Raw genomic sequence first — 12,968 nt, forward strand, 5'->3', positions numbered from 1 at the left:
TTCTCCAGGAAAGGAGGAGACCTCATAAAATTCAGTGGAAAATCCAGAGATGAGAATTCAAAAATACAGTCCAATAAATAAAAAATAAAAATAAAAGTTATACTTTACTTCCATATTTGTTTTTATTTATGACTTTTTATCTTTATATGTAGGACTTTTATATCTGCATTTGTTTTGTAGCCCTGATGAAGGGGGAGTCTGTTTGGCCCTTGAAACCTGGTGTCTTTTTTCTGTTATGAAACTATTTTATTATTAAAAACTTTGGAAACTTGATTGTTTGTCTGGTACTCTCATGAGCAAACAAAACCTGACAAGAGTTTTAACACTATCCAAAATCAGAAAAAAAGTTTTGCCTTTAGATAATGTAGTGTACCGTTATATAAAGTCAACTTTTTTTTTTCACTTGCAGGTGGTATCACACTATTTGCAGTTATTACTCTTATTTTGGATTCATTCAAAATTGGCTACTACATTGGGTTCTCTGAATGTTTATCTATAACCGAGGGGATATTTCCAGTGACTCACACCATCCACACACTTTTACAGGTAGGAGGATTCCTATATGATTACCAATTAACACTAAAGTCTGCAAGAGGTATGTGGAGATTTTTGTGTAGGTATCCTTTTTAATCTTCAGAAAGAATCATGTCTGATTGTCTCTACTCCATACAATGAATTGCCAATTGTTCTTGTAATTGAACCTTAATTGTTAGGTAGGCTATATTCCTAAAACGTTGTCCTGTTATTAGGCTATTTTATTTTCACATGTTATTACTGCTCAGTGGTTACTCATACTGTGTAATTATTTCTACTACATTTAGAGTATGAGAAGGGTTATGTCTCTGAGTACTTCTTAAATATTATTATACAAGATTTATATAGCGCCAAAAGTTTGTTCAGTGCTTTACAATATAAAGGGAGACGATACAGCAATGATACAGTTCAATACAAGCGGGTTAGGAGGGCCCTGCTCCTTGGAACTTAATTAGATCTTGTAGCCAAACATACCCACTGACTTTTGATTTGTGGTTTCCAATCTGCAGGTTTGTAGCCCTTGCTGTGTGCCTCTTGTACCTAGCATTGCCATCCTCTTTTGACAAAATAAAGGAAAGAGTGTGGAGTGGCACGTGGAGACCACGGTCATAAATGGTATTATTTAGGCTGAAGGACATCCACACTGGAAGATGATGTCACCCTCTCCTAAGTGCCACGGGGGAGCCCCCTTCACAACAGAAAAAGTATTGGAATGCAAAATATGAATGTATTAATTCACATACTTTAAATGTATGAGTATTAAGTTGTTGTATTTTTGTCTGCCTAGTGCCTGCTATGTATGTCTATTGATCAACCTTGCAGTCATGCAATAATATGCCTGCAAGGTAGATCAACAGACATACATAGGCACTAGGCAGGTGACACACCTGTCTATCCCATGCAGTGCTAGGTGTGCGTTATTCAGTCATATAGGTCTCTTCTACTCACCATGTTGCCGCTGTCTGCCCAGTCTCTGTGCATCTGTAATCTGAGCGATTGCTCTACTGCTGCAGGTGGGGAGTGGACATTGGTGCCTCCTGACAGTCCAAAACCCAGCTTCTGGGACATCGCAAGCATGGAGCCTCCAGCACCAGGGTCACCTCTACTCTCCTTTTTCAACACTGCTTAATCCTGCACCCCCTGCCACCCTCTTCAAACACTGCTCACTTCTGCAACACTCTTTCAACACTGCTCACTTTTACACCCTTGGCCATCTTCTTCCAATGCTGCTCATCTCTGCACCTCATGTCTCCTTCTTCCAACACTGTTTGCTTCTACCCCTATTCACCCTCTTCCAACACTGTTCACCTCTGTACCCCATACCACCCTCTTCCAATGCCGCTCACCTCCGCATCCTCTGCCACTCTGTTCCAACACTGCTCACCTCTGCATCCCCTGCCTCCCTCTGCTAAAACTACATGACTACTATCTACTGACACCCTCTTCCAACACTTCTCATCTCTTCATCCCCTGCCAAAACTGCTCACATCTGCATCCCCTGCCACTCTGTTCCAACACTGCTCACTTCTGCATCCCCTGCCACTCTGTTCCAACACTGCTCACCTCTGCAACCCCTGTCTCCCTCTGACAAAACTACATGACTACTATCTACTGACACCCTCTTCCAACACTTCTCATCTCTGCATCCCCTGCCAAAACTGCTCACCTCTGCATCCCCTGCCACTCTCTTCCAACAGTTCTCACCTCTGCATCCCCTACCTCCAGCTGCCAAAACTCCTCACCTTTGAACCCCCTGCATATTGTTTTGATACAGGACACAGCATTTCTGGATGCTCAGGATGATCTCCTAGATTGTAAGCTCCAAGGAGCAGGGCCCTCAAATCCCTCTTCTATTGAACTGTATTGTTACTGTATTGTCACCCGTTACATTGTACAGCGCTGAGCAAACTGTTGGCGCTATATAAATCCTGTATAATAATAATAATAATCCCTATATATAACTAGAAGGGAAGATGAGTATCTTTAAAAGAAACCTGTCATGAGAAAAGGTTGCCATATCTGACCTCTCCTTTTAAAAATGCTAGTTCTTTGACTAACATACACTTGCTTTGCTTTCAATGCTTTTAAAGTCTCTGGTCCTGAACTAGTATAAAGATAGAGTTTGAACTGTTCTCTGACTTTCATTTTCTTCATGCTTATTCCAAGTCTGTGATGTAGTAGTGCATCAACTAACATTTTCAAAAGGCAGACATTTGCAGCCAATTTACATATATGGAGAGTTCTTTAAAGTTGGCTATACAATCTGATTGTTCAATCTCATTACAATAACGCTTTGATTTACATGTGACAACTAAAGTGATATTGACCTGAGCAATTTGTTTAATTTGTGTACAATCTGACAGGCCCTGCATTGCAAATTTGTAGATAGATGTACAAGAGATGGCACACTCAGATTGTAGAATTGTATTCACATCAGTACTGCATTGAAGAGGGATTGTTTTGGAAGTGTGCCATTCCCGTTGTGGATATAACCATTTCCTGTCTTAACAAGACTCTGGCTTTCCCTTTCAAGGACTCTTTTAAAGATTCTGCGGATAAAAGACTGGAAGCCCCTTTCAAGGCCCTGTTCTTCTTAGCATGTCCTGCCATGCAACCTGTCGCTTCTGTCATGCTGTCATGTCAATCTGGCAGATCCTGGGTGTATGATCCAAGGACATGTCTAGAGATCCCAGATCAATTCTCAGTGATCTTCTGATCTCCAACAGTTGGAACCTACGAGTGTTGCTCTACACTACTGTGTTGATGGACTTGTAGAAATCATACACCAAATATCTAGCATGAGGGAAGTGCACTGTTTGACCCAGCAAAAGAAGGCTAACACTTCAAGTGGGGAAAAATTTTACCTCCGTAGATAGGAAGAGTTCCTTTTTGTTTCTTCCAGTTATCTAGAGCCAAAGCTAAGCCAGGTTCTATCACAGGCCTTGCAATTCAAAACCTTCTATCAAACGAGTAAGTCCTTGCAATGAGGAGATGCCCCCGCTCCTTAATGTGAAGGGTCATATCTTAGCCTTTGTTATCACCTGGACCAAATATATGTTGGACGCATAAGTAAAGGACATAGTGTCCTGGGGTTACAAGCTAGCATTGTAAGCTCTACCACTTTCCAGATTCCTTTTGTGGGACACTATAAGGATAAGGAAACATTCTAATAGCTGCACACATGCCAGAAGGTATAACAGACAAGTAATAGCAACCTCAGCTCGCTCCATCTAAGCCCACACCCTCAACGCATTTGGACCATGCTTAAGCCCCGGGGTGAAACACATTGGGGGTGTGTCTTAGACAGAGGTTACTATTACTTGTCTTGCAGCTATTGAAATATTTCCTTATCCTTACAGTGCGTTAGGACAAACTTCAGACTGCACCCTATAGCGGACTCAGCTAAATAGAACCACGGTAGCCTGAGTGGGGATCTAAAGCTGCAGTCAGGTTCCCTTTTTGGGTGTCATAGCAATGGTCTTGAAATAAAAACAGGGTTTCTATTTGAACTTGGTCCTGAAGCAAAGTGGTGCCTGCTCAGTTTTGCAGCTAAAGGAACTCAATGCCTTAATTTAAGTGCAAACATTCCACATGGAATCTATCTGGTTAGGCATTGATTTCCTCCATTCAGGTGACTTTCTAGCCTATGTGGATATAAAGGCTACCTGCTGGCATATCTCTAGCTTTCAAGTACATCAACCCTACCTGCATTTTACTGAGGGCATGCATCCCTATCAGTTCATTGCCCATCCCTTTGATCTGTCTACTGCACCTTAAGCCTTCACTAAGGTGCTAGTACCTGTACTTGTGCTGCTTTGTTCACATGGCATACCCATAATGAGATACTTTAACACTCTTCTCCTGAGGAAACAGTGAGCACAGGGATTGCCTGCCAATATCGATCAAACTGTTCAGAATATGCAGAGATCCAGTTGGGTCCTGAGATGTGACTGCTGTGGATTGTCTGCTATGTTGACTGAATGTTGTCAAGTGACCCCGGATAGTATGTATATGTCATGTGACTGTAAATGCCATCTTAAAGTAACATTAGCCGAGTTCAGCAATTCTATATGTGTGGACATTCCTGCCTTGGGATATAAAGTAAGCTGTCTGTATCCAGCTCACTGCTCCTTCCAGGTAGTCTCATAAGACAGTATCACTGTTGTCATCTCTGGGGTTCTCCCAGATCCTCCATGGGGATAACCTCACTCCAGGGAACACAATAGGCCTGGCCTTCAAGGCCTATTGCAACTTGCTCTAGCCTCCACCACCATAAGAGACAGGATGGCTACAGCCGGCTCTTCTGGGTGCAGGTCCACCTCTCCCTGTCCTCCAGACCTGTCCAGGGCTTTCACTTAGCTGCAGGGGTGGGCTGACAACTCATGGGGCCCCTGTGTCCTGACCCACACTCAAACGACACCCAAAAAAGCCTATGAAAGGTACCAGGGGCATCTCACGGGGCACCCTACTGACCCCGTCAGTACCCAAGTGCCTGAATGGTCAGTCTGCCCCTGCTTAGCTGACCACATCTGCGTATTGGTTCGGTCTCTGGCTTCCATGCCGTGACTGCACTAGGGCTCCTCCCAACCTGGCTTATATATGGGCACTGACCACGACATCACTACAGGAGGGCTGTAACTAAAATGAACCTAGCACCTGATTACTTTATTCTCGTGGCAAACAAGCAAACTGCAACAGCTTATAAGCCTTCCAAATCAATTTGGCCTCTCTGGAAATTATGTGTTCAATTTCATTGGGATGCATGGAAGTGAGATCTAGATGTATGCAACCATAGTCTGCTAGAAACACTTTATTTACTACCTTATTCTACAAATCTCCAGATTTCCAGAAACCAGATTTTTTTTAGACTTTTTTCAGATTTTTTTATAGGTGTACACAGCAGTTTAGTTGCTTTTTGTAAACCAGTGACCATGGTATTCTGTAAGCACTCAGGAAAATGTTCCCTACCGTCATTTTGTTTTTTTATATCTTGTCCAGAGTATCAGCTGATTAATCACTTGACCCCCAGACCAATTCTGACATTCCTCTCTTACATGTAAAAATTTGAATTTTTTTTTTGCTAGAAAATTACTTAGAACCCCCAAACATATATTTTTTAGGCAGAAGTCCTAGAATATAAAATGGTGGATGTTGCAATATTTTATGTCACACAGTATTTTTCAAATGCAATTTTTTGGAATAAATACACTTTAATGAAATTGAATGCACAATGTAATACCAAATAGTTTGGTAAAATATAAAAGATGATGTTACACTGAATAAATAGATACCTAATGTGTCTGGCTTTAAAATTGTGTACGCTCCTGGAATTGCGACAAACTACGGTACTTATTTTTTTTTTCACCATCTGTGTCCCGTTGCAGAGATTTCCCTTCACTTTCTGTCCCATAGCCAAACAGTAAGCAAGAGGAAATCCCTGCAAATTAAAGGAATTCCTTGGGGACCCCCAGGTCACCAGAACTAGTGTCCCCATTGGAAGATTTCCCCTCTATTACATGTCTGGGGACAACACAAAATTAGGGATTTTCTTTAACTTTCACTTTGATGATGATATGTTGAATGATAATGGTAAACAGGACAAATAGAGAGGGTGAATTGCCCTAACAGGGATACAGACAGCAATAAAACATGAAAGGGGTTCTAATCCTTCTCCACTCTATTCACAAGTAAAAAAAAAAAGGTTTAGTTGTTAGTTATACTCAGAATGAGCAAGTGATCAACATGTGTCTGTGCTCTCCCAGGTTAGTGACATTTTGTTTCTCTGTCTTCAGTTTTGTGTTTGTTCATTTGGAGGGATATTTGAACTGGCCAAACTTTATTCTTAACTATCAAACTATCTAAAACAAAAAAAGTGTTAAATTAATACTATATAAAATGTATCAACAAAATATTCACTTTCAAAATATTGTGCAACTCATGTTGCATCTAAATGACGACATATGTCGAAACATGTTAGGTAGAGCCACGCTCTGAATGAAGTTCCCGCAGCCTGTGTTTGCGACTGGAGCCGGTGGCTTTACTTGTATATGCTCTTGCCTCCTTAGTGTTGGGCATGACACATGGCAATTGAGGTGTATCTCTGATGATTTTTATTAATAAATAATAGATTGTTTTACGCTATGAAGCCGTCCCTTCTGTTTTTTAACATGTTGGCAAATGGTCTGGAACTGTGAGAGTCTTGCAAGTCGGTTAATGAAGAGAGTGGATCTATTAACTCACCGTTGGTTGTTAAAGATTGCATAGTGCTCCAACAAGATCTGAAGTGGATTGCATTGTGTATGATGCCTTTTAAAGGAACAAATTTTACTTTGTATTTTAAGTTGTGTTGAAAGAAGTGAGCCATTTACTTGAAGAGGTGAAGGACACTGGATGCTTTGACATCACACCTTTAAGCAAAGTGTTTTTTGTACAAATATATATATATATATATATATATATATATATATATATGCCGTATTTTCCGGCGTATAAGACGACTGGGCGTATAAGACGACCCCCTACTTTTCCTGTTTAAAATGTAGAGTTTGGGCTATACTCGCCGTATAAGACTACCCCTCTTCCCTTGGTGTCAGTGGGAGGATTAGTGTCCCATTATTGGTATCAGTGGGAAGAATCGTGCCCCATCATTGGTGTCAGTGGGAGGAATAGTGCCCCATCATTGGTATCAGTGGGAGGAATAGTACCCCATCATTGATATCAGTGGGAGGAATAGTGCCCCATCATTGGTGTCAGTTGGAGGATTAGTGCCCCATCATTGGTGTCAGTTGGAGGATTAGTGTCCCATCATTGGTGTCAGTGGGAGGAATAGTGCCCCATTATTGGTATCAGTGGCAGGAATAGTGCCCCATCATTAGTATCATTGGGGGGAATAGCACCCCATCATTGGTGTCAGTGGAATAGTGCCCCATCTTTGGTGTCAGTGGGAGGAATAGTATCCCATCATTGGTGTCAGTGGGGGGGGGAATAGTGCCCCATCGTTAGTGTCAGTGGGGGGGAGGAATAGTATCCCATCATTGGTGTCAGTGGGGGGGGGGGAGGAATAGTGCCCAATCGTTGGTGTCAGTGGGGGGGGGGGGAGGAATAGTGCCCCATCGTTGGTGTCAGTGGGGGGGAGGAAAAGTGCCCCATCGTTGGTGTCAGTGGGAGGAATAGTGCCCCATCATTGGTATCAGTGACAGCAACGATGGGGCACTATTCCTCCCACTGACACTTGCTGACCCCTGTTCCAGTACGGTGCTGCTGCAGCCAGCATATGTGGTTGCAGCAGCACCTAAGCACGGCACACTTACCTGCATCTCCACTCGATTTTCGCGGGGCCGCTCAGCTCCGCCTCCTCGCCGGTGATTGGCCGCCTGTGTGCCTTTCCTGAGCTACAGTTCTGGCGGCCAATCACCGGTGAGGAGGCGGAGCCGAGCAGCCGCGCGAACATCCAGTGGACGAACCGAAGGAAGGAGCAGCCGCGCTTCCTGGACCGGATCGTCGTGGGACCGGAGCCAGGTAAGAGATAGCAGCCCCTGCCCACCCCTGTACTTAGTTTCCCTTCTGTTGGAAGAAGGGGGGGGGGGGCGGCGGCACCGTGCCGCCCCCCCTAAAAAGTGTCAGCATGCCGTTAACGGCGTATAAGACGACCCCCGACATTTGAGAAGATTTTCAAGGGGTAAAAAGTCGTCTTATACGCCGGAAAATACGGTACATATATACACTATATTACCAAAAATATTGGGACGCCTGTCTTTACATTCACATGAACTTTAATGGCATCCCAGTCTTAGTCTTAGTCTGTAGGGTTCAATATTGAGTTGGCCCACCCTTTGCAGCTATAACAGCTTCAACTCTTCTTGGAAGGCTGTCCACAAGGTTTAGGAGGGTGTCTATGGGAATGTTTGACCATTCTTCCAGAAGCGCATTTGTGAGGTCAGGCACTGATGTTGGACGAGAAGGCCTGGCTCGCAGTCTCTGCTCTAATTCATCCCAAAGGTGTTCTGTCGGGGTGAGGTCAGGAATCTGTGCAGGCCAGTCAAGTTCCTTCATCTCAAACTTGCTCATCCACGTCTTTATGCACTGGTGCGCAGTCATGTAGGAATAGGAAGGGGACATCCCAAAACTATTCCCACAAAGTTTAGAGCATGAAATTGTCCGAAATGTCTTGGCATGCTGACACCTTAAGAGTTCCCTTTAGTGGAACTAAGAGGCCAAGCCCAACCCCTGAAAAACAACCTCACACCATAATCCCCCATAATCTTCCACCAAACTTTACACTTGGCACAATGCAGTCAGGCAAGTACCGTTCTCCTGGCAACCGCCAAACCCAGACACGTCCATCAGATTGCTAAACAGAGAAGTGTGATTGGTCTCTCTAGAGAACCTATCTCCACTGCTCTAGAGTCCAGTGGCGTCGTGCTTTACACAACTGCATCTGACACTTTGCATTGCACTAGCCTTAAATGCAGCTTCTCAGTCATGGAAACCCATTCCATGAAGCTCTCTACGCACTGTTGTTGTGCTAATCTGAAGGCCACACGAAGTTTGGAGGTCTTTAGCTATTGACTCTGCAGACAGTTGGTGACTTCTGCGCACTGTGTGCTTCAGCATGCGCTGACCCCGCTCTGTCATTTTATGTGGCCTACCACTTCATGGCTCAGTTGCTGTTGTTCCCAGTTGCTTCCACTTTGTTATAATACCACTAACAGTTGACCATGGAATACTTAGTAGAAATTAAATTTCACGTATGGGCTTATTGCACAGGTGGCAACCTATCACTGTACCACGCTTGAATTCACTGAGCTCCTGAGAGAGACCCATTCTTTCACAAATGTTGTAGACGCAGTCTGCATGCCTAGGTGCTTGATTTTATACACCTGTGGCCATGGAGATGGTTGGAACACCTGAATCCAATGATTTGGAGGTGTGTCCCAATTTTTTAGGCTATATAGCGTGTGTGTGTTTATATATATATATATATATATATATATATATATATATATAATTAAAAAAAAATTTCTACATTTATTACATCTGATGGTGGACATTAGGGACTTTGTTTATTTGGATTTAATAATAATTATTAAGGACACACTGTGAACTGAGTTGCACAATATTTTGAAAGTGAATATTTTGTTGATACATTTTATATAGTATTATTTTAACACTTTTTCTTGTATTGGATAGTTTAGCATGAGATTTTGAGTGCGGCCGTACACATACCTGTATTTGTTTATTTGCACACTCCACAGTGGGATTTATTTACTAAAGCTGGTACACTCAGAATCTGGTGCAGCTTTGCATGGTAGCCAATCAGCTTCTAACCTCAGCTTGTTCAGTTTAAGCTATAGCAATAAACCCTGGAAGCTGATTGGTTTCTATGCATAAGTGCACAAGATTCTGAGTGAACCAGCTTTAGTAAATAAACCCCAATGAGTTTAGTGACTGCAGCTGCATAATTATTTATTAAATCTTTGGCGCAGAGCTTTTCACTTTTATTCTTAACTAGCCAACATATCTCTTCTCAGAGTCCATACAAGCTATGTGTTTCATTAATGTCACATGCTATTGTGCACACTGGGTCAATGCCGACCGTTCATTTTGAATGGGCTGGCAGTGCAACTTAAAACATGAAAAACTGGATGTGGCCCTTTTTTCTGGGGAAATGACACCGTGGAATACCAGCAACATACAAAATTACACTGCATAAAACAATTGCATTATTTTATTGTGCTGGGGCAAAATAACATGATTAAATAGTTCCATATTATTTGAATAATCTTTGGAAGTGAATTCATACAAAACCTAAATTCATATGCAGGGTTTGAATTCACTTCTAAAAATGTTTGGGGGTTGTTTAATGCAGCAGTTTATATTTAGTTTGTATTGACAGGTAATTTTTCACTTACGGTAGTTAGATTAGCCCGGAGTAGGGGTTATTTTTATTATTTGAATAATCTATAAAATATGTCATCCTTGATTTTCAAGTAATGTAACGCTAATAATACTACCAGTTTGATTTATGATCTATTTTTCTGAATATTCTATTGTTTGGTCAATGTTCATATTTCTTGTCTGCATGCTACTACATTGTGTTCATCTCAGAATGTTCCCCTTGGGGATTCCAGCTAGACTAGTGGGCGTGGGATCGCAGTAGATGGCATTTTTATGCACTTTTTATTCTTGGCTTACAACAACATGAGTGATACTGTTTTTCTAGCACATATAGTCCATGTCATTTCTTTTCTGGATTATTTTCTGGAGTGTGGACAGCATTATGATTACATTTTCTATTCAGCTATTTTGCCACTTGACAAAGTGCAAAAAATGACAAAGTACAAAAATGTTCTCAGAAAGGGCACATTTCTCTGCATGCTGTTTTCTGAGAACAAAATGGAGCAGTTCTTCCACACCATTGTTCTTGCTGTTCTTCAATCATGAAAACCTCCATAGCAAAAAGCAAGCAGAAAGGGAAGTGCCCTGAGGACCCATTCACATCACACCCATTCTGCCCACAACCATGCCATTTTTCATAATTTTTTATTTCTCCATAAAACACCTCTGTAGCAAAATGGAAACTTAAATGTAAGATTTGTGTATCAAAGCATACCACGTCCACCTGTTCACAGCCACACTGAGGCATTGTGGTCAACACTTTGTATAACTTTGCATAACCCTTTGGACTCAATGGACACTTTTATGTTAAAATTAATTTTTTGGGATAATTTTAACATTACAAATTCAGGTATTCATAAAAGTTAAAAGATACATTTTAGACAACAAAATCCTAATTAACCTCTTGGCGCTGGCCGCACGCAAATGTGCGGCCTCTCAGCGTCTGGGCCTTGACGCCGAGCAGCCACACATTTGCGTGCAATTAAGAAAAACATAAGTGCTGAGAGCGTGCGCCCTGCACACTCCCAGCACACATGTCCGGTACTCGCGGAAAGATCCCAATCTCCTCTTTCGGTCGGGACTTTTCCCGATCATGTGACTACCGTGCCAGCAAATCATGGCAGTCACATGACCCTAAAACCCCGCCCCGCCTCCCAGCTTCTGAAACCCTTAAAGGGCTGGGAGGCACTGATGCCAAGGGGTTAACAAGAATTCAACTACAGGTGAGTCTAATTATTCATTAAATAGGTGTCCAGCAGACAGTTGATTATAAAAGGCGTTACTTAGCAAAGTAAAGCCCTTCCCATTTCATGCTGTCAGTAATGGCACCACATGGAATAGAAATGTCATAAGTCCTGAGAAACAAAATAATGTCTTTACATAAGAAAGGTGAAGGCTACAAGAAGATCAGCAAAGCTTTACTTATCCGTCAGAAAATTGTAGCACAAGTGATACAAAAATATAACAAAGATGGATCTGCAACCATCTCAAGAGACATCCATGTCATCCAAGAATGTTAACACCTCGACATGAGCCTCTGATGAGAAGGGTTGAAGAAAGTCACCATGCAAGTTCACTGCAGTTAGCTAAAGAAGTAGAAAGCTAAACTGGGGTGATTGTTTCCCATGACACAATACCCATGACACTGCAGAGGAATGGCATGCATGGGTGTCATCCACGAAGGAAGCCTCTTCTAAAGCCCATGCTCAAAAATGCCCACCTAGAATTTGGTAGGGCCCATGCTGAAAAAGAAGAAGACTCCTGGGACTCTGTACTCTGGAGTTATGAGACCAAGATAAATGTTTTTGGAACTGATGGCTTCAAAATTGTATGGTGTTGCAAAGGTGAGGAGTACAAAAAAAAAATGCATGATGCCTACAGTCAAACATGGTGGTGGCAGTGTCCTCCTGTGGGCCTGCATGAGTGCTGCTGGTGTTGAGGAGCTGTATTTCATTGATGGTATCATAAATTCACAGATGTACTGCTCTATATTGCAAAAGAAGATGCTACCGTCACTCTGTGCCCTTGGTCGCCGTACACTTTTCCAACATGACAGTGATCCAAGACACACATCTAAGGCCACTGTTGCATTTCTGAAGAACAGGGTGAAAGTGATTCAGTGGCCAAGTATGTCTCCTGATTTGAACACCTATGTGGACTTCTGAAAAGACAAGTTGAGCATCACTCTCCATCCAGCATTCAGGCTCTAGAAAGAGATCTTTTTTTTTTTTAGTCCGCAAACGTGCAACTATAACGAAAAAACCCGTAAGTGTTCACAAAAAAAGTGCAAGTGCAAAACACCACACGAAAAAGTGCACTTAGGGGTGTGCTTTTGTCCTACCCCTAAAGGGGCTGGACTGCTACCCTGATCCCCCGGGGCACGAAGCTCCTGACAGGGACAAGGTTCCCATTTGGTCCTCCTGGCCAAAAGGCCTGGTGGACCACCGTTCCTTGTGTCCAGCCGAAGCCGGACACCCAGTACTTGGTCAGGGGGCTCTCCCGAAGAGAAAACCCCCTAGGGATCAGGGGAGGAAGGA

General features: G+C 42.7%; 1 protein-coding gene across 1 annotated transcript in view; it reads left to right on the forward strand.

Moving 5' to 3' along the window:
- The window catches only part of OTOP1 (otopetrin 1), a 72,168-nt gene that overhangs the window by 11,934 nt on the left and 47,266 nt on the right, over nucleotides 1-12,968 (forward strand). Inside the window, exon 3 of the mRNA XM_089677405.1 lies at nucleotides 410-546. Within this exon, the coding sequence (XP_089533531.1) occupies nucleotides 410-546 (137 nt within the window). The remainder of the gene's footprint in view (nucleotides 1-409; nucleotides 547-12,968) is intronic.

The sequence above is a fragment of the Staurois parvus genome, unplaced genomic scaffold, assembly GCF_062004578.1.
Source record: "Staurois parvus isolate SC_StPar_1 unplaced genomic scaffold, SC_StPar_1.0 ptg000186l, whole genome shotgun sequence".
Taxonomy (NCBI): domain Eukaryota; kingdom Metazoa; phylum Chordata; class Amphibia; order Anura; family Ranidae; genus Staurois; species Staurois parvus.